Below are 22,361 nucleotides of genomic sequence, written 5' to 3'. Positions count from 1 at the left end.
CCCTGTAAAATTTCAGGTTAAATGCAACTTAAATAGTAACTGCCCAAAATATGAAGGGATGTGAGACATGGGACGGACCACCAATGAGTTAATATTTCTATATTTTAGGATTAGTTTGCATTGAACTAGCCAACATGCTGTTAAAGGAGTTAATTATGAACTTTGATTTTCAGTGCATGCCTATTGCTAATGTTCAAACCTAGCAAGTAATTAAAAATAACAGACGTGGCCAATTCATGGTTTCTGAATGTGCGAGTAGGCTGAGGAGCTGTATGACTCACTCTTGCGATACGTTTATACATGAGAACTTGCCTAGTTGTTTTTCTATTTGCTTGAGTTGTTTCTCTTGTTCATTGAGTTCCTTGTGTTTTAGGGTCATTTCTGGTGAACCGATGTACTTCAACTGTAGATCCAATTCCTGATTCACATTATTAAGCTTGATCAGAGCAGAGCGATATTGCTGGATGAGATCTGCAAGAGAACCAAAACTGTTGCAACAATTACACAGTACATAAAGAAACAGGGTTAAAAAATCTGTGCTGGTTTGTTTTGTTTTGCTGGTTTAAAAAAAAACGTGGTGCTTTGTTTTGCTGGTTTAAAAAAAACGCTTTTGAAAATGTTGCATGCTGTGAAAAATGGCTATTTATCATTCAAATTTGCTTGTTTTATTTTCACAGAATATGGATGTTGCTGGCAAAACCAGATTTAAAGTTTACAGATGACATCACTGCAGTGGTCCGGATTGAACAATTACAAGATAGAGACAAAATGCTGGAGTAACTTAGCGGGGTCAGGCAGCATCACTGGAGAAAAGGGATGTGACGTTTCAGGTTGTCACCCTTATTCAGACTGAGAGTCAGGAGAAAAAAGGGAAACGAGAGATATAGACGGCAATAAAGAGAGATATAGAACAAATGAATGAAATATATGCAAAAAGACAGAGGGAGAAAGAGAGAGAAGAGGTGGACGAGGGGGGAGAAAGAGGGGAGAGAGAAAGAGAGGGGAGAGAAAGAGAGGGGAGAGAAAGAGACGGGAGAGAAAGAGAGGGGAGAAAAAGAGAGGGGAGTGGGGAGAGGGGTGAGGGGAGGAGGGAAAGCAAGGATTACTGGAAGTTAAAGCAATTAATATTCATACCGCTGCACAAGCAAAATATGAGGGGCTGTTCCTCCAATTGACATATAGAGGAGGCCCAGGAGAAGATATATAGTACAGGAAGGAGACAGGGCTTAGTAAGTCAAGGAAACACCTTTTCCATCAATGTCAACAAGACGAAGGAGCTAGTTATTGATATCAGGAAATGAGGTACACGTCCCAGTCAGCATCAATGGTGCCGAAGTGGAGATGACAACTAGCTTCAACCACCAATCTGACCTGGCCCAACCACAGTGAAGCCACCAACCACAATGAAGCCAAGAAAACACACCAACACTATACTTTCTCAGAAGACTGAGGACGTTTGGCATTTCTCCAACAACTCTTACCAACTTCTTATAAACAGGGGAAAAAAAATCAGTTATGTTAGTACAATGGAGTACTAAAGAGCAATCGGTTTTTTGGAGATACAGTGGAAACATACCCTTCGGCCCACCGCTTCCACCGCCGACCAGCGATCCCCACACACTTGCACCATCCTACACGCACTAGGACCAATTTACAATTATATCAAGCTAATACACCTACAAGCCTGTATGTCTTTCGAGTGTGGGTGGAAAGTGGACATCCCGGAGAAAACCGAAGCACGTCACGGGGAGAACGTACCATCTCTGTATGGACAAGCACCGATAGTCAGTATCGAACCCAGGTCCCTAGCGCTGTAAGGCAGCAAGTGTACTACGTCCATCTGCACCGCTTGTCGCCAATATTTATTACACATCTGCTGTTTTGCTGCACAATTCTACCTTGACCAAAACTGTAATATGCATTAAAAACTATGTTATACTCATACCAATTTGTGAATTCAGTGCATGGTATGTCTTTGGCAGAGGAGCTCCAAATACCATTCCTCGCAGTTTGTCCATTGGTGGTGCCTTGTTTTGAAGGCCTCCAAACTTTCCATTGCTTCGTATTCTATCACCATCCCTCGTCAGCAATGTAGGGCAGTGGGTGATTCTCACAACCTAAAGTTATATCAAGAGGATGGTTCAATTTTTCTCAGTAATATTTCAATTTAAACCATTAAATTTGAACAAATATTTCATGCCCCTTAACACAAGTTTAAAGTAAAATAATGTTTCGATTTCATATCTGTGAAAATATTGTGAAAACCAATGAAGGCAAAGGCAATGTCTAAACCGCTCAAAACCGAATAAGGAGAGCCTACCTCTTCGTACCACCCCCTCCCCGGGCACGTTCCCTTGCAACCGCAAGAGATGCAACACTTGTCCCTTTACCTCCCCCCTCGACTCCGTTCAAGGACCCAAGCAGTCGTTCCAGGTGCGACAGAGGTTTACCTACATCTCCTCCAACCTCATCTATTGCATCCGCTGCTCTAGATGTCAGCAGATCTATATCGGTGAGACCAAGCGGAGGTTGGGCGATCGTTTCGCCGAACACCTCCGCTCGGTCCGCAATAACCAAGCTGACCTCCCGGTAGCTCAGCACTTCAACTCCCCCTCCCACTCTGTCTCCGACCTCTCTGTCCTGGGTCTCCTCCATGGCCACAGCGAGCAACACCAGAAATTGGAGGAACAGCACCTCGTATTCCGCTTGGGGAGTCTGCATCCTGGGGGCATGAACATCGAATTCTCCCAATTTTGTTAGTCCTTGCTGTCTCCTCCCCTTCCTCAGTCCCCCTGCTGTCTTCTCCCATCCCCCAGCCTTTGGGCTCCTCCTCCTTTTTCCTTCCTTGTCCCCGCCCCGCCCCCCTTCCCCACCCCCCCCCGATCAGTCTGAAGAAGGGTTTCGGCCCGAAACGTTGCCTATTTCCTTCGCTCCATAGATGCTGCTGCACCCGCTGAGTTTCTCCAGCTTTTTTGTGTACCTACCTCTTTTCTATATTGATTTGCAGCATTTAAGTTGTCCAAGATAATTGTATCGCCAAGAAGCATCCCAAATACTGAAAAACAATTTCTCATTTTAATAGAATGTCATTTTCAAACATTTCAATAAATGCCATTTTCAAACAATTCAATACGGAATATGTTGATCTCTCTGATTTACACACTATAAAGTCCTACTCAATTATATTTGCAAGTTTACTGTGATATTGTATTTCCCCACAGGATGATCACAAAAGAATTAAGCATAAATGTCAATGCTTGCTGATGAAGTATTATCACAAAACTGAAATATTAATTTGCAATTACAGTATGATAATTGCACGAGGGAAAAGCATTGCGGTATTGAGGAAAAAATATATTTCATAGCCTCTGTGTCCCTTTGTGCCTCTGTGTCCCTCTCTGTGCTTGTGTCCCTCTCTGTGCCTCTCTCTTTACCCCCCTCCCTCTCTAGCCGCGTCTGCGTGTTGGGGGTTATGCGTGAGTGGATAGGGCGGGAATGGGGTAAAAGGAGTCAATTAATATATCAAGGGGGGGTGGTGTGTGTGTGTGTGTGTGTGTGTGTGACGCCGCAACCCCCCAACCCCCCCCCCCCCCCCCCCTCGCGATTGCGGGGATGGGACCCAATGGGTCCCAATTGGTCTAGTTCTACATCTGAATCTTTGCGAGATCCTGCAAGGCTATGCATCACTCAAACTCGATTAACATCCAGAAACATAGGAACATGAAGGACAGTCCTTTCCCTTGACGAATTCAGCATCCTAGACAAGAAACCTGTTTTTATTGTGCAAACTTACAGTAAATGTAACAAAACTATCTGGTAATTGGTCAAGTAGTTACCATTTTTGGGACAAGAACATTTCAAATGTGATGCCAAAATGATTTCAAGATTCAAGATTCAAGAGACATTTATTGTCCCATGCACCAATTGGTGCAGTGAAATTTGGGGTCACCATACAGTCATGCAAATAAAAAAAGAACAAAACACGATAGTATTTTGACATAAACATCCCGTGCACAGCGGAATCAAAGTTTCCTACTGTGAGGGAAGGCTCAAAGTTCAGTCATCCTCCTCTTTGCTGTTCTTTGATGTACACCCGTGGCCGGGGCCTCCCGAGCCCTCCGCAGTCGCCACTACGGGTGGCCCAATGCTCAGGCCCTCTCGCCGGGATGATGGAACTCTGACGTCGGAACGGGAGAACAACCTCAGCGGCTTGGACCTCCGAATCGGCCACTTCCTACTGGAGTCCGCGGCTCCCAAAGTCCACAGGCCGCATCGAGCGGAGACGCACGCTGGCGGCCCTTGGCAAAGGGCCCCAGGACACCGGGATGTTGAAGTCAGTGCCGCCTGCGTTGGAAGCTCTTCAAACCACAGCCCCGCGATATTGTTGCAACAGGCCAGCGCTCCGGAGCTTCAAACGGCGATCCCAGGTGAGGCATCGCCCGCTCCGCGATACATCCAGCGCTGCGCCGCTGCTGCTGGAGCTCTAGTCTGGGTCCCCGGCAGGAAAGGCCGCGAGGAGGGGGGCGAGGACGCGACTCGGAGAATAGTCGCATCCTCGCCAGGAGGCGACTAGGAGACGGTTCCCCCTTACCCTACCCCCCATCCCCCACATAGAAAAACGAAAGAAACCTCCTCAACATAGTTTTAAACAAACTAAAAAATAAAAAAGATGGTAAAAATGGACAGAGTGTAGGCAGAGGCAGCCTTCATACGGCGCCCCTAGTGGCCAATTACCAGATAGATTTGTCAGCCTTTAACATATGTGGTTATATGTTTAAAAGTAACAATCACAAAATCAGCCATACCTTAAAGTCAAAATATTCAACTTCCAAGTAATTATATTTTTTAACTTTTATTTGTGGTTTATCATGAACAAATGGTTTTAATATCCTAAGACAGCATTACATGAAAGACTAAAAAGACTATTGAAGAGCACGTCATCCAGGATAAAGTTATCTAATTTTTACCAATATGAATGGCAATGAATAGAAAATACATTTATTGATGTAACACTTTTCAGAAAAGGAGAACACACAATGTTATTATGGAGGAAATATGAAGTTATAAAACTGTAGTTACATTGAATTTGTAGCTTGAAATAATTGGGACAAATATACTTTACCTATTCGACATTGGTCAACATTCTCTGTGAAAATAAGCAGATCTCGGGCAAATATAGGGCTTCCGTCAGGCTTGAAATGGCTTTTTCCATTTCGCATGTGTGGTAATGGTCTACAATTAAAAAAACAGTCAGTCTGAGCAAAATAGAAAGATACTTCAAAAACATTTAACAGTAATTTCCAAAATAATGAAGAATACCATTAAAATGCACTTTTCATTTTGTATTTCTTCCCTCAATGCAAGAGCTGACAGTCACTTAAATTACCCTGTGCATTTTAAATTGATTATCATTTCCAAGTTGTAATAAGTCTCCAAAACTTGAACTGTATGATTTGATTATCAAACAAGAAAAATACACAACAGTGCTGCACATGTCCAATGAAATCATAGACAGATTCTCTTTTTAAAAAGCAGTTTAACATAAGTTTGCAGACAATGAGATTTTAAAATTCTGTATTAAGTGTGATACAATTTTCAGACTGCAGCGGTTTCAGAATGTAATTGATTTTATGATAGTTAAGCTCAATGCAGATTTTGTTTTAACTAAAGTTGGTATAACAATACCACTAGGTGTTAGGAACTCGCATTTAAATCCCAAATACTAAAATTAAATATGAAATTTAACGATCAATTCTGATAGCTACACTTGTTTTTGAATTATACTCTGGTCCATATTTAGTTTGTTTATAGTTTTAATGCACTTTACAATAAGTGTCTCTTCACAAGGCTGTTCAATTGGGTTGAAATTTCAATTGGTAGTTTATACCTGTTAAAATCTGGAAGATTTTTTCTGTATATAGAATCAAGCGGTAGTACTTGTTGGCGCCCCTGAGTTTCATCAAAGATACATCGCGCAGCATCTGTGGTTAAAGTAACTACACAGTCCATGTCACTAGCCATATGCCAAGAGATCACCTTGGCCACCTCATCATCCTCTATCATTGCCAAGTGTGCAATCTGTAATTAGAAACAAACAGTTTTTTGGCTGAGGAATTTCCTACACACAATGTCACAAATTATAAAAATATTTGTTCAAAATGGAGAAAAAAAAATTGTATTTCATTGGTAAAGTGAGAGTATGTGATAAAAGACGAGGTTCAGAATAGTTAAGCATCCTTTGGTCTGGGCTGTGTAAAAGAGAACACTGATAAGTCCTGTAATTAACAATGGCCTTAATTTCCAAGTCAACTTGAACATAGTTCAGAGCCTTTCCAGTTAAACAGCCAGGAAAATCCAAAGCGGGTTACCTTTAGGCATATTAGACATTGTTAATTTGTTGTCAACGAAGAGATAGGATAATGGAGGAGGAAAGTGAGGAATATGCCAAAGGAGGAATACAAGTCAACACAAATTAAAAGCAACAGCATTTCCTCAATAATACAGGTATTCATTTGTCCCCAACTAACAAAAGGAATTGAAATGTATTTATATTATTACTTGCATGGCTGATTGAATGTTCTATTAATGCAGAGTTTATAAACTGTTCATTAATTATAGTGAACATACCTTTCCTAAAATGTCACTGCTGTTCCTGGAATAATTTGACAGAGAACATGTTCTCCTTGGCAATTTGATTATCTTGTCTCTGTCAATTTTCATTTGCTTGATACATGCATCAATATCTTGAGGCTACGTTGAAGAAAAATGTTATTTTCACCATGTGGCTTGGAGTAATGGCTTTGAAAGAGCAGCCTTTTTAAAAGGAACAACTGTATACATACAATCTGCCCTAAAATCCACCACCTGCATTGAATTATAAAGTGGGATCTAAAAATAGTAACAATTAAAAATGGACACAGTGAAACCATATCAAGAAAAGATACAAGCTTTGGTGAACTTTTCTCCCATTTCTACAGAGAATTAAGTCATATACCTAAAATGTATTGGAAAATATTACTGGGCACAAGTATTGTTCAAATCAGGTAATTTATAATTTAAACTGAACCAAAATCTGGATTCAGAACAAGCGAGTAACTTCTGAGAAAAGTTCGAAGGTTAATGTGAAACACCAGACTGGATCAATTGATTAGATAGACACGAAGTGCTGGAGTAACTCATCGGATCAGGCAACATCTCTGGAGAAAAAGGATGGGTGACGTTTCGGACCAGGACCCTTTTTAAGACCCGAACAATGCGGTCCAACAATGAGCCTGAACACCTCCTCGGTTTGGACCTTCCAACTCCATGGAAAGCTCTGTGTTCATCAGCACACACGGAGGTCACATGACCAGCCATTGCTTCCTCTCCTTCGAATCGTTGATGTTTCCTGGCTGTGCTCTTTATTATAAATGGGGAGACATCTTAAAAACAAATCACCTACTTCCCAACCATCATATGCCATCCCATAAAGGGATAACTGAGAAACCAGGGCTTCCATATCAATCAAGGAGAAAGTGGGGAAAAATGTTAAAAAAATGTTTATCATATTAAAAAAAAAAAAAAATCAGGTGTTTGCCTGAAATATCTCAATGCATTTACATCAGAAGGGTCACACGCAGCATCTGTGGAGACAAATGCATATTTGATCCAGCATCAAGACTGGGTAAAGCCGACTGCAAACTTACAGTGTGAATGGGGAGAGGAGGATGTCTCTGATAGGGCAAAACTGGGGTGACAATAGGGATAAACCGTAAACAAGGAAACCTGGCCAGTGAGTGAATGGGAGCAGTTAAAGGGTGAGAACATAGACTACAGAATGATGGATGAATTCACATGTTTAGACCTTACTTTCAGTCGTGTTTAGATTCTTACTACTCAAATTGAGTTTAATTTATGTTAAACTAGACCAAGTGCAGAGAGAGTTGGGTCTGGGGGTGGAGAGAGAACGGGTGGTTGGGGGGGGGGAGGAGGCGGGAGGGGAGCAGCGTCACACACTAACAACTACCCCCCCGCTAATGGCGGGAGAGGAGGGGGAGAGAGAGAGAGGGGGGGGGGAGGGGAGGGGGGGGGGGGAGGAGGGGGGGGGAGAGAGGAGGGGGGGGAAGGAGGGAGAGAGAGAGGGAGGGGGGGGGGAGAGAGAGAGGGGGGGGGGGGGGAGGGAGAGGGGAGGAGAGGGGGGGGGGAGGGGGGGTGAGAGGGGGGGAAGGAGAGGGGTGGAGAGGATAGGGAGAGGAGAGGATAGGGAGAGGAGAGGGGGTGGAGAGGAGAGGGAGAGGAGAGGGGGGGGGAGAGGAGAGAGGGGGGAGAGGAGAGGGGGGAAGAGGAGAGGAGGGGGGGGGGGAGGAGGAGAGGGGGGGGGAGAGGAGGGGGGGGGGAGGAGGGGGGAGAGAGGGGGGGGGGGAGGAGGGGGAGTGGGGGGGGAGGAGAGGGAGTGGGGGGGGGGAGAGGAGGGGGGAGGGGGGGGGGGGGAGGGGGGGTTGGGGAGGGTGGGGAGTGGGGGTGGGGGGGGGGGGGGGGGAAGAGAGAGAGTGCCTTTTTTTACTTCAACCCAAACCCAAACAACTATTTGCATGCAGTGCTTTTTTTTTACCTCTAACCATATTTTCATTTTCAAACCAAATTAAGGGTACTCACAGTGCTGTAGACATTTGTCAGTGTCATTCAAAGCTATGATTGAGGCACACCACTTGCAGAGACTGATTGAGGCACACCACTTCCTGGTTTTATAGTCGCTCCCCCTCCCTCCAGCAGGGGCAGCAGAGAGAATGGGGAATGTTGTAAAAACATTAATATCTCTGTCAATTTTCATCGACGGGAAAAATCCTCGGCACACATGCGGCGGAGGGGGGCTCTGAGCGAGGTGGCCAAAAATGGCGGCCGTAGGTGGCTGCGTACTCTCGGAAACCGCAGCACAGAAACCCGAAACCGGTCAAGAACAGAGTTTTAGTAATATAGATGTACCAAGGTACAGTGAAAAGCTTTTGTTGCATGCTAACCAGTCAGCAGAAAGACAATAGATGATTACAATCAAGCCATCCACAGTGTGCAGATACATGATAAAGGTAACAACGTGAATAACTGCAAAATATAGTCCAGTAAAATCTGATCAAAGATAGTATGAGGTCTCCAATGAGTCAGATAGAAACAAAAATAATTTTACCCATTTTAGTAGTTCCTAACTATTTTTGTATTTCCTAATAATAGTTTAGACTATGTGATCTAAAAAGGAGAGAAAGAAATGTCTGCTGGAGCTTGGAATTTTGTCAACTTTCAAAACTATCCCAGACATAAAGTAACTGTGTCACAGAACCTCCATTGTTATTTACAGATGTTACCAAACCATTCTGACTTCAACATTGGGCAGACGCCAAACAGAAAAAACATCCATTAACTTACAGTGCTGACTTCTGTGGGGTTGATTTTCTGCTTGCGAAGTTCATTTCTCAGGTGAGATTCCTTTGCTGTAGCTTCCTGTGCTTGACCTGTAGAAGATTTAAATTTTATTACATAATAATCTGCAAATTTCTCTCTTCAATCATGTCAATTATTATTTCCCCAACGTTTCTCGTTTTCAGGACTTAGCTATGTGTTGCTGTGTAGCTTTGGTTTCTTACCCAAGAGTGGATAAGAAATGCATTGATGGCTCAACAAGATAATTTCAGGGATGATGGCATGGAGAGAGATTAAGTTAACTAGGTTTATATTCACTACGATTCAAAACAATGGAGGGACGTAACTGAATCAAATTAAGAGATAGATAAAATGGTTGTTGGATGTTTCCCCATGACCACGGTGTCTAGAAAGAGAAGGGTACGAGAGATTTATATATGAAATTTGTTCAGAGGTGCTAAACATGTGGAATTCTCTGCAGAAGGCTGTTGACACCAAGTTACTGAATATTGTTGGACAATAGGTGCAGGAGTCGGTCATTCGGCCCTTCGAGTCAGCACCGCCATTCACTGTAATCATGGCTGATCATCCACAATCAGTACCCCATTCCTGCCTTCTCCCCATATCCCCTGACTCCGCTTTCTTTAAGAGCTCTATCTAACTCTCTCTTGAAAGCATCTAGAGAATTGGCCTGCACTGCCCTCTGAGGCAGAGAATTCCACAGATTCACAACCCTGTGTGAAAAAGTTTTTCCTCATCTCCGTTCTAAATGGCTAACCCTTTATTCTTAAACTGTGGCCCTATGTGTGCCTGTCTGTCTATTCTATTCTATATTCAGTTCAATATTCTATTCTATACATAACTAAAACTCTGATCTTGTTATCTTCCGGTTTGCGTGGTATTTCTATTTACGCGATAGCGCCATGATTTTTCAACAGCTCACTCACCGTTCTCCTGTGCTGTGAGTGCACAAAGTTTTGTTCCGATCAGGTCTATTGTAAAAGTTAGCGAGGTTAAAAAATCTTAAAAACCGCGCGCGCATATCGATCTACTCTCCTGCCAGTCAGCGCCGCGCGGATTAGACTCTTCTGTCATTCCGCAGAACGGTCCACCCCATCCTGCGCCATAGCGTCTTTACTGAAGCTGAGGGCCGCTCTGGATTGCCGGGGGAGGTCTCCAATCGAACACAATTTCGGAGGGACCGGAAGCGGCCCAGCCCAGCGCAGTCGGAAATGTCGCCAAATGGAATGCGGAGTCTCTGATCCCGTCAGAGGAGAACTACCAGCGGCCACTGTGAGTCCCCATCGCACCGCTAGCTCCAGCTCCTTCCCTTCTGGATCCCCTCCCCCGTGATACCCCCCTCTCCCCCATGGCTCTTCCCCCGTCTTTTCTCCGAGCTCACTCCAACCCCACCTCCCTCGCCCACACACCCAAGTTATTTTAGCATTTCTGTTTTTGATCAGGAATAGGCCAGCTGGGACTCTAAGATGACGTTAAAATGCCACCTCTTGCAAATGGAGCTGGTGGGCTGTTCTGTGCATTCTGTACTAAGTGGGGAGATTGTGCTGATGTATGGGGATTGTCTTGCTGAGCTGTATGCAAAAACATGTTTTTCACTGTACCTGAACCATGTGACAACAAAGAAACCATTAATCCAGCTAATGAATGAGGGTGTAATTCTAGATTGCAAAAGACTACACCAGAGACTTGTTTACATGAAATTCTTGTGGTCAGAGAAGATGCAGGATTATGTTGCAGATACCCAAGGGAAAGGAACACTCACTAATATCAAGAATTTCAATCTGTAAACAGCATTACTCCATTTAGTAACATTGTGGACGGTTATGAAAATTTTGACATGCATGGAAAAAAAATCTATATAATATGGATGCAGAATGAGACTTTGAAGGATTTGGAGTCAGAAATTTGCATCATATCCATAGGGCAGGAGATACTGAAGTTACAGAAGATGATGTTAGCACCTGACTAGTAGATACAGAAAGCGCCATGTTTTAACAAAGATAAAATGGTGGATGAAGTTGCCGCCGGAGATGTTGATGATGAAGGTGTTGATGATGAAAAAACAGTGAATAACAAACAAAAATTCTCTGCTGGACAAGATTCAATTGATACAATTACTTCTTACATTGATGGGGCAGATGAGACAGTGTGAGGCTTGCAGAATGTGGGAGCCAAGGGACACGGATGGAGCCTCTGGCTGCTACAACTGTGGCAAGTGCGTCCAGCTTCAGCTCCTAAAGGACCGTGTTGCGGCACTAGAGAAGCAGCTGGATGACCCCTTGTTTAAAGAACAACAGAAGATAACTAAAAAGATAATACGGGGAGAAAAGATGAGGTATGAAGGTAAGCTAGCCAAGAATATAAAGCAGGATAGTAAAAGCTTCTTTAGGTATGGGACGCGGAAAAAATTAGTTAAGACCAAAGTTGGACCCTTGAAGACCGAAAAAGGTGAATTTATTATGGGGAACAAGGAAATGGCAGATGAGTTGAACAGGTACTTTGGATCTGTCTTCACTAAGGAGGACAAAAACAATCTTCCTGATATAGTAGTGGCCAGAGGATCTGGGGTGATGGAGGAACTGAAGGAAATCCACATTAAACAGGAAATGGTTGGATAGACTGATGGGACGGAAGGGTGATAAATCCCCAGGGCCTGATGGTTTGCATCCCAGGGTACTTAAGGAAGAGGCTCTAGAAATCGTGGATGCATTGGTGATAATTTTCCAATGTTCTATAGACTCAGGATCAGTTCCTGTGGATTGGAGGGTAGCTAATGTTATCCCACTTTTTAAGAAAGGCGGGAGAGAGAAAACAGGGAATTATAGATCAGTTAGCCTGATATTGGTGTTTAAGAAGTAACTGCAGATGCTGGAGAATCGAAGGTTACACAAAAAAGCTGGAGAAACTCAGCGGGTGCAGCAGCATCTATGGAGCGAAGGAAATAGGCAACGTTTCGGGCCGAAACCCTTCTTCAGACTGATCGGGGGTGGGGGTGGGGCGGGGACAAGAAAGGAAAAAGGAGGAGGAGCCCGAAGGCTGGGGGATGGGAGAAGACAGCAGGGGGACTGAGGAAGGGGAGGAGACAGCAAGGACTAACAAAATTGGGAGAATTCGATGTTCATGCCCCCAGGATGCAGAATCCCCAAGCGGAATATGAGGTGCTGTTCCTCCAATTTCTGGTGTTGCTCGCTGTGGCCATGGAGGAGACCCAGGACAGAGAGGTCGGAGACAGAGTGGGAGGAAGAAGGATTTCGGCCCGAAACGTTGCCTATTTCCTTCGCTCCATAGATGCTGCTGCACCCGCTGAGTTTCTCCAGCTTTTTTGTGTAGCCTGATATTGGTGGTGGGGAAGATGCTGGAGTCAATTATAAAAGATGAGATAGCCGAACATTTGGATAGCAGTAACAGGATCGCTCCAAGTCAGCATGGATTTACGAAGGGGAAATCATGCTTGACTAATCTCCTGGAATTTTTTGAAGATGCAACTAGGAAAATGGACTAGGGAGAGCCATTGGATGTAGTGTACCTGGACTTTCAGAAAGCATTTGATAAGGTCCCACATAGGAAATTAGTGGGCAAAATTGGGGCACATGGTATTGGAGGTAGAGTGCTGACATGGATAGAGAAGTGGCTGGCAGACAGGAAACAAAGAGTAGGGATTAACGGGTCCCTTTCAGAATGGCAGGCAGTGACTAGTGGGGTACCGCAAGGCTCGGTGCTGGGACCGCAGCTATTTACAATATACATCAATGATTTGGATGAAGGGATTCAAAGTAACATTAGCAAATTTGCAGATGACACAAAGCTGGGTGGCAGTGTGAACTGTGAGGAGGATGCTATGAGAATGCTGTGCGACTTGGACAGGTTGGGGGAGTAGGCAGATGCATGGCAGATGAAGTTTAATGCGAATAAATGTGAGGTTATCCACTTTGGTAGCAAAAACTGGAAGGCATATTATCTAAATGGTGTCAAGTTGGGAAAAGGGGAAGTACAACGGGATCTGGGGGTCCTTGTTCATCAGTCTATGAAAGTAATCATGCAGGTGCAGCAGGTATTGAAGAAAGCGAATGGCATGTTGGCCTTTATAACAAGAGGAATCGAATATAGGAGCAAAGAGGTCCTTCTGCAATTGTACAGAACCCTAGTGAGACCACACTGGGAGTATTGTGTGCAGTTTTGGTCCCCTAATTTGAGGAAGGACATTCTTGCTATTGAGGGAGTGCAGCATAGGTTTACAAGGTTAATTCCCGGGATGGCAGGACTGCCATATGCTGAGAGAATGGAGCAGCTGGGCTTGTACACTCTGAGGTTTAGAAGGATGAGAGGGATTCTAATTGAAACATATAAGATTGTGAAGGGTTTGGACACGTTAGAGGCAGGAAACATGTTCCCGATGTTGGGGGAGTCCAGAACCAGGGGCCACAGTTTAAGAATAAGGAGTAAGCCATTTAGAACGAAGACGAGGAAACACTTTTGCTCAGAGAGAGTGGTGAGTGTGGAATTCTCTGCCTCAGAGGGCGGTGGAGGCAGGTTCTCTGGATGCTTTCAAGAGAGCTAGATAGGGCTCTTAAAAATAGTCGAGTCAGGGGATATGGGGAGAAGGCAGGAACGGGGTACTGATTGGGGATGATCAGCCATGATCACATTGAATGGCGGGGCTGGCTCGAAGGGCCGAATGGCCTACCCCTGCACCTATTGTCTATTATTGAACTGTCATCGGAAACTGATGACAGCCCTTTTATGAACATTTCGGAGCATTCGGAGAAATTATTATAAAGCAGCAGCATCAGCAGTGTCAACAAACGAAACGCGACGCATTCTTCAGACCAGCTGTTCTTGATGCTGCTGACCCTATTCCTCCTCATTCACCACAGCCTTCTACGGTGGTGGGCCACAGCCAATGGAGCATCAAAGTTAGATAGTTGATTTACAATGTTTATTTACAATGTTTCAAGGTTTTTTAGTGTTTAAAGTTTTTTTCTCCACAATGTTTAAAGCTTACAATACAGTACACCATTTACAATACTTAAAGGTTAGTTTAGATATATAAGTGGGGAAACAGGCACTTCCGTCCCACCAAATCCATGCCGACCAATGGTCACGCATACACTACACGTACAGGGTTTAATGTATTCCCATCAGGACTTGCAGACCGATTTGCTCTCCAAGCAGATCAAATGAGAGAATACTCCTAAAGTGTGGTTTACATTTTATAAATACTACCAGTAAATAAGCTAAAGGTCGAAATCAGCAGGACACTTCTACAAACTGCAAGTGGAAACAGTTTCTGAACTATTGCTAATGAGAATTAGAAGTTAATTAAATATATTGCACGTTAGATGATACATTTGAACAACAAAGTGAAATGAATTTCAACAACATGAGAATGATAATTGTGATGATTTCACTCACAGCTAATACAAAATACTGGGGCATTAAATCCAGGAAGTAATATACAAAAACAGATTGTCTGAAAAAGCCCGATACAAAAATTGGATTGCAATAAAAGTTTCCTCCATAGCTTCCATAGAGAACATCATTTTATGCATGATTCATTTTATGCATTATTCATTCTTTGCTGTTGCAGTCAAAATTTGGGAGGATTTTATTGCAAACTGCTCAATAGGATGGGGCAGAATGCAATTTTATTTAGTAATAGCAGTTTATACATAAGTAATTTTTAAAATGGTGATATTTATTTGCCAAATAAACAAAGAAAACATCTTTTTCTACACACGTCTTTGCAATTCATCAATGTACAAATATCCTTAATGCAACTTACATTTCATTTCACCAACTAGTTGGTTTGTGGTATCAAACAAACTCCGGTATGCAACAATGGATTGCGAGAGTTGGTCCTTCTCTTTGGTTAATGTTGTCATCTGCTGCTGTTTCTTAAAATCTGTGAAAAAAAACATTCTTAGATTGGTTTTTAGACAAAGATGTCTCAATTCTGTATCAGCCATTTTTGAATTCTGGATGAATAGAATTGCAAACTTGAACACCCATTATACAATGCCCTCCATAATGTTTGGGACAAACACCCATCATTTATTTATTTGCTCTGTACTCCACAATTTTGAGATTTGTAATAGAAATAAAAAATTGCATGTGGTTAAAGTACACATTGTTAGATTTTAATAAAGGCCATTTTATACATTTTGGTTTCATCATGTAGAAATTACAGCAGTGATTATACATAGTCCCCCTATTTCAGGTGACTATAATGTTTGGAACACAACAATGTCATGTAAATGAAAGTAGTCATGTTTAGTATTTTGTTGCATATCTTTGCATGCAATGACTACGATTCATGGACATCACCAGTTGCTGGGTGTCTTCTCTGGTGATGCTCTGCCAGGCCTGTATTGCAGCCATCTTTAGCTTATGCTTGTTTTGGGGGCTAATCCCCTTTAGTTTTCTCTTCAGCATTTACAAGGCATGCTCGATTGGGTTCAGATCGGGTGATTGACTTGGCCACTAAAAAATTGCTCATTTTTTAGCTTTGAAAAACTCCTTTGTTGCTTTAGCAGTATGTTTGGGATCATTGTTTTGCTGTAGAATGAACTGCTGGCCAATGAGTTTTGAGGCATTTTTTTTTAACTTGAGCAAACGGGATGTGTCTACACACTTCAGAATTCATTATGCTACTACCATCGGCAGTTGTATCATCAATGAAGATAAGTGAGCCAGTTCCTTCAGCAGCCATACATGCTCAGGCCATAACACCCTCACCACCGTGTTTCACAGATGAGGGGGTATGCTTTGGATCTTGGGCAGTTCCTTCTCTCCTCCAGACTTTGCTCTTGCCATCACTCTGACATATGTTAATCTTCGTCTGGTCTGTCCACAAGACCTTTTTCCAGAACTGTGGTTGCTCTTTGAAGTACTTCTTGGCAAACTGTAACCTGGTCATCCTATTTTTGTGGCTAGCAAGTGATTTGCATCTTGCAGTGTAGCCTCTGTATTTCTATTCATGAAGTCTTCTTCGGACAGTGGCCATTGACAAATCAACACCTGACTCTTGAAGAGCGTTTATGATTTGCTGGACAGGTGTTTGGAGATTTTTCTTTATTATAGAGAGAATTCTTCTGTAATCAGCTGTGGATGTCTTCCTTGGCCTGCCAGTCCCTTTGCGATTAGTAAGCTCACCAGTGCTCTCTTTCTTCTTAATGCTGTTCCTAACAGTTGAATTTGGTAAGCCTAAGGTTTGGCTGATGTCTCTAATCAAGAGTTTGATTCTTGTTTCTCAGTCTCATAATGGCTTCTTTGACTCTCATTGGCACAACTTTGGTTCTCATGTTGATGAACAGCAATAAAAGTTCCCAAAGGTGATGGAAAGACTGGAGGAAAGACTAGGTACTGAGAGCTCTCATATACCTGCATTAAGGAGGCAATTAAACACGCCTGAGCAATTACAAAGACATGTGAAACCATGTGTCCCAAACATTATGGTGCCCTGAAATGGGGGGACTGCTGTAATTTCTACATGGTGAAACCAAAAGGTATAAAAATTACCTTTAATAAAATCTGACATTGTGCACTTTAACATGCGATTGTTTTTCTATTACAAATCTCAAATTGTGGGGTACAGAGGCAAATAAATAAATGATGGGTCTGTCCCAAACATTATGGAGGGCACTGTATGACCTCTTCTCCGTTCCATCAGGCAGGAAATACAAAAGCTTGAAAGTACATATTAATGCAGCATCAGATTCAGGAACAGCTTAATCCCCATTGTCATCAAACTACTGATCAGTCGTCATGATGTAAGATATTGTCTCATCTTCCAACCCACCCCAATGAAGCCTTTTCATGTTTTGTTAAGCTGTACTTTCACTGTAGCTGTAATGATATAGTCAGCATTCTGGTATTAGCCCCCTTGCACTGTTGTGCTTGCGCATGACATGATGGTACTCATTTATAGTATAATTAGTCTGCATAACATGCACATTTTCTTTGTACTGTACATGTGACAATTAAATGGATCAATAATTTTGATCCATTCATTGAGATTCTGATTTATTTCAGTTAGCCAAACCCTCATCCACGCCAACCTAGACATAATTCTGTCATTTCCTTTGAGACCAAATCAATTCTAAAAATTCTGCTGGTTCAGCAGAAGAGATAGATTGAACCTTGAACCTTTTTTGTAATCCAAGGCCTTACACGACATGGCACAATTTGTTATTTAATTAAATTCCTTTGTCAACTTGAAATATAGTCGATCAGGCAAATAGGGCTCTGGTAGATGTAATAATCGACAGAAATACATTCAGTGCAAGCAAAAACAGGCAGGTTTGTCTTGCTGCTCACCATTGTAAAACATAAAAGGTAATATGTAAGGAGGTAAAGGATTCCTCTTGCTTGGTTTTGTAATGTTTGGTTCAAAGACCAGCAAGTATTCAGTGCTATCTCTGCCAGGACTGTTTTCTGCAAGCATCAGATTCTGTTAAAACAAAGCAAGTTTCAAAGAGTGGCAAATAATTTAAGTTAACACAATCGCACAATTCAGTGTGGTTGAGAATGTAATAACAATGCTTTTTTTAAAAACACAATAATGTTTGCCAAAAGAACAAAATGCTGGAGGCAGCATCTGTTGGAGGAAAGAGACAATGTTTTGGACTAAGATAGACACAAAAAACTGGAATAACTCAGCGGGTCAGGCTGCATCTCTGGAGAAAAGGAATAGGTGACTTTTCAGATCGAATCCCTTTTGGGTCTGGACCATTCTTCAGACTTTTGGTTACAAAAATGTCTCTTTTTGGCAATCCCCTAAAATCTGTCCTCTGGTTGCTGATCTTTCAGTGACTGGATAATGTTTTCAGCTTGTTTATGATTTTGCACAGCTCCATCAAATGTTCTTTCCTTTTACTCATCTAAGGAGTCGAGATTTCTTTACAAGTCCCTAGTTTCTGGTGCATTAATCATCTGCAATAACACTCACGTAAATCTCATGTCCCCCCCCCAAGGTCACAACATCCCGGAATGTCGCCGAAAACCTTTGTAAAGATTTTGCATAAATTCTTTACTTTTGTATTTTACTTCAAAATATACCAACATGTTATTTTGACGGACATCTTCACAATTTATTCTACCTTCATATACCTGTGTATATACACACCCATTCTCTACCTATCTTAAGACTATCTGTATCCATGATGCCAGTGCTCTTTAAAAATCCTCCAACAGGGAATTGCAAAGCATAATGATTGGAAAACAAAATGCTCTATGTACTCAGTTCGAATTAATCATTTAAATATCTAAAACAAAAGGAAAATGAGAATAGATAATTCAACAAATACATGCCTGAAGTGGAACTTTAATTTAAACGCAGAAAATTGTACATGATAAGATGTTAATGCTACGGAACAAAGTTAGAAAATCAATGGATCAACTACAAAATCCAGGAACATAAACCTTGTTTTTCTGGTCGTGTTGTAGTCACATTGGTTAAATTGTTGAGGCAAAACCACTTTTAATCAACAGCCTTCCCCTAGATGAGTTAGATTTAACTTACTGAAATGATAGATGATCCGTGGTTGAGTTGATACTCCAGATAGCTGGATTTTCCCTGAAAATTAGGAATCTCACTATCATTGTCGGTCATGCTTCTAATGGTAACCATCAGCATGCCACAAATATCCTCTCCAGCTGCATTGTTATATTCATCCTGTTTATAAAAAAACAAACATAAAGCTGCCTTCCATGCAATATTTTACCCAAAGGTCTTTAGTACAAATTAGACATTACACATAGTGTTTCCATGTTGAATCTGTAAACAAAACAACACTGAATCTGATACACATGCCTATAAATTCAATTAAAGATGCAAAGCTTTGTTTAAAATAGGAACTGACCAGAAAGAATAATAAACAAAAAAACTAAGTGTTGGAGGAACTTGGCAGGCCGGGCTGTGGAGGGAAATGGACAGATGGTGTTTTGGGTCAGGACCCTCCTTCCGACTGTCCATTTTAATAGCCAAATCCACCTAGTGCAATCAGAAGTCATCCAGAAGAATGGAATACAAATATATAATTCTGACTTAGTTTGCAATCCTTGCTGAAAAACACATTTGCAAGCATTTGGTTCTGCAAATAATCTGTTGATAGCCATGGCTATAGCAACTGAGCAAATGTTTTGAAGGGACGCATTGTGGCGACACCTAGTAGTTAGGCCACTCTTGCTATGCGAACCCTCGGCAGTCGGGGGTAGGGTCATATGACTGGGCAATGGCGGGAAGTAGTCATGGGGTGTAAGGGTGTGCCCTAGTATATAAGAACCGACCTTCCCTCTCTCACTCTCTCTCTTCATAAGAGTGTCCTGCCACATCAGGAGCTCAGCTCGAGCCCATGAGGCAACAGCCTCTCAGTGACAAAAATGACTATTATGTTAGTGCTAAACATGCACGTATATCTAACCTACAATGCCTGAATAAAGAAATAATTTATTCACAATGTTTATGCCTCTACATTGGTGACCCGTGACGATCTGAATTGGGGTTTTGGAGTACCCGACGAACGCAGCCGACCATCTACCGTGGTGACCTGATGTCTGCAAGCGGCAGCCCAGATCTACGGTAATCACCGCTATGGATGCAGCTGTCAACTCTGCGCTGCACCCGGATGCCTCCTTGGGCCCCACCGCCGCGATCGGGCTTGGTCTAGCCGATCGCTGGCCGCCCACCACAACAGACAGCGGCACAGCAGCCTTGGCCCTCGCTTTCTCTCCCGCATGACCTGCCCGGAACTGCCCACTTGGGCCGAGAGGTCGCGGCTGCCATCGCCCCCCACCAGCTACCACTCCCGCACCAGTTGCCGCTCTCCCAAACCAACCGTCGCTTCCCACTAGCAGCCCCGACGACCCCTGGAGCGGGGTTAGAGCACGATCACCCATTACCCCGCTGGTCGCTACTCAAGGCCTAGCCACCCAAGAGGGCGGGCCTACCCGGGGCGGCTGCCCTAAGACATCTTTCTGCTCCTCGCTGGCGTGGTTTTTCGCCGCAGCGACTACAACAATGGCCGCCACAGCCGGCCGGAAGCGATGCTCGGCCTTCTCTGTCCGCCGTCAACAGCGTCCCCCTTCTGGCTGGATGCCACCACTGCGGCTTGAATGCAGTCAACAGCGCCACCTTTCGGCCGGCCGTGGGCCTTCAGAAGGCTGCGTGTTCGAATCACGTCGGGGTCACCAATGTAGAGGCACATACATTGTGAATAAATGATTTCTTTATTCAGGCATTGTAGGTTAGATATACATGCACATTTAGCACTCTAACATAATAGTCATTGTTGTCACTGAGAGGCTGTTGCCTCGTGGGCTCGAGCAGACCTCCTGCTGAGGTTCCTCATGAAGAGAGAGGAAGAGAGAGAGCGAGAGACGGAAGCTCGGTTCTTATATACTCGGGCACACCCCTTTAGCCCGTGACTCCTTCCCGCCATTGTCCAGTCATGTGACCTTACCCCCGACTGCCGAGGGTTCGCACAGCAAGAGTGGCCTAACCACTAGGTGCCTCTACAGCATGAACATAAATTAAGCTTAAATTGAAAGACCATTCAGAATCAACATTTACACTCAACATAATAACAAAAATGTTGTTACCATGATCTTCAGGCGCATATTTTTAACTAATGTGCGATGGGCAACACTACGAACATTTGAAACAGTAGGAGTAGCTGGCAGCTCTTCTGGCATTAATTTAACAGGTTCACCAGGTAACACATTCAAAGCAATCTAGAATGAAAGTACGACAAAAAGACATGTAATAAATATACATTAAATGCAAGTGTTATAAATCAATGAAGCATCGAAAAGTAAATTACAAATAGGCTGGAAATGTCCCAAAAGTAGCTAAACTATAGAATGCTGTGGAAATTGAAGATAAGGGTACTCTACTGTTAAAATTGTTCCAGAGGACTCGGCAGATGGGGGCGGGTGGCAATAAAGTGAGGGAATTGGCATGCACAGTGGGATCGAAGGAGTCATATGATATAGAAGATCTTTCAAAGGGTTTCAGTACAAGTAGCATACCTGCTCACTACAGAGCATGTTTTTGTCCAGTGAATACGAAAATTGAATGGAATGAGCTCCCGTCCGCTCTGGAAGGACTTTATCCCTGAAATACAAATATATGTTACAAAACAACTATTTCAATTTAGTGACAGTACAAAATATCAGAATGAGTTTGTTGGTGGTGAATATCATAGGAACCAATACAACAGGAAAATCAGAAAAAATCTGCAATTTTGTCTCAGCTAATTTGTTGTTTCTTTAATTTCCCTTTTCCCTCCTCTGGGAGTGGAGGACACACCCAGTCTAATCTTCCAGACATGTCTTCCTGCAGTGAATTATGCAACTCCTATATTCATTTGTCGATGTTCTTTGGTCTATGTTCTCATTTTCTAACTACTGTTATTCACACATTAAGTAGATAACTTGTTTCCTGGAAGAATGCAGCTTCAACGACACTCAGAAAGCTTGACACTATACAGGACAAAGCAGCCTGCCTGAAAGGCACCCTATCCTCAATCATTCACTTGCTCCATCACTGATGGACAGCTACACCAGTTTGTACCAGGGAGAAGCACAGCCACTTATCAAGGCCACTTAGACAGCACATTCCAAACCCATGACTTCTACCAGCTGGAAGGATAATAGTGGCAAAAGCATGTGAACACCACTGCCTGGAAGTTGCCCTCCAGCAACGCACTATCCTGGTTTGGAAAAATATTACCATTCCTTCGCTTACATCATTGTGAATATATCCATATCTTAAAGACTGCAGCAGTTCAAGTGGCAGCTAAACACCACCTTCATGAGCATTTAAATGTTGGTTCTTCCAGCATTACTGGATGAATATAAAAAAAGCTTTTGTATGGTCACCTCAGTTATACCAGTGTCAGAGACACACCCACTCCCTGCAGCTTAACGAGATTTTTTTGTCTCCTCAGATC

General features: G+C 43.0%; 1 protein-coding gene across 1 annotated transcript in view; it reads right to left on the bottom strand.

The window, feature by feature from the left end:
- smchd1 (structural maintenance of chromosomes flexible hinge domain containing 1) overlaps window positions 1-22,361 on the bottom strand; it is a 130,026-nt gene that overhangs the window by 4,995 nt on the left and 102,670 nt on the right. Inside the window, exons 34-45 of the mRNA XM_055633455.1 lie at window positions 21,439-21,523; window positions 21,010-21,141; window positions 18,932-19,084; window positions 17,728-17,860; window positions 15,194-15,313; window positions 9,397-9,482; window positions 6,628-6,750; window positions 5,888-6,078; window positions 5,123-5,232; window positions 2,985-3,055; window positions 1,946-2,117; window positions 313-471 (exon numbers count right to left, since the gene is read on the bottom strand). Coding sequence (XP_055489430.1) covers window positions 313-471; window positions 1,946-2,117; window positions 2,985-3,055; window positions 5,123-5,232; window positions 5,888-6,078; window positions 6,628-6,750; window positions 9,397-9,482; window positions 15,194-15,313; window positions 17,728-17,860; window positions 18,932-19,084; window positions 21,010-21,141; window positions 21,439-21,523 — 1,535 coding nt within the window. The remainder of the gene's footprint in view (window positions 1-312; window positions 472-1,945; window positions 2,118-2,984; window positions 3,056-5,122; window positions 5,233-5,887; window positions 6,079-6,627; window positions 6,751-9,396; window positions 9,483-15,193; window positions 15,314-17,727; window positions 17,861-18,931; window positions 19,085-21,009; window positions 21,142-21,438; window positions 21,524-22,361) is intronic.

Source organism: Leucoraja erinacea, chromosome 4 (assembly GCF_028641065.1).
Source record: "Leucoraja erinacea ecotype New England chromosome 4, Leri_hhj_1, whole genome shotgun sequence".
NCBI classification, from domain to species: Eukaryota; Metazoa; Chordata; class Chondrichthyes; order Rajiformes; family Rajidae; genus Leucoraja; species Leucoraja erinaceus.
This window is presented reverse-complemented; position numbering and strand designations above follow the sequence as displayed.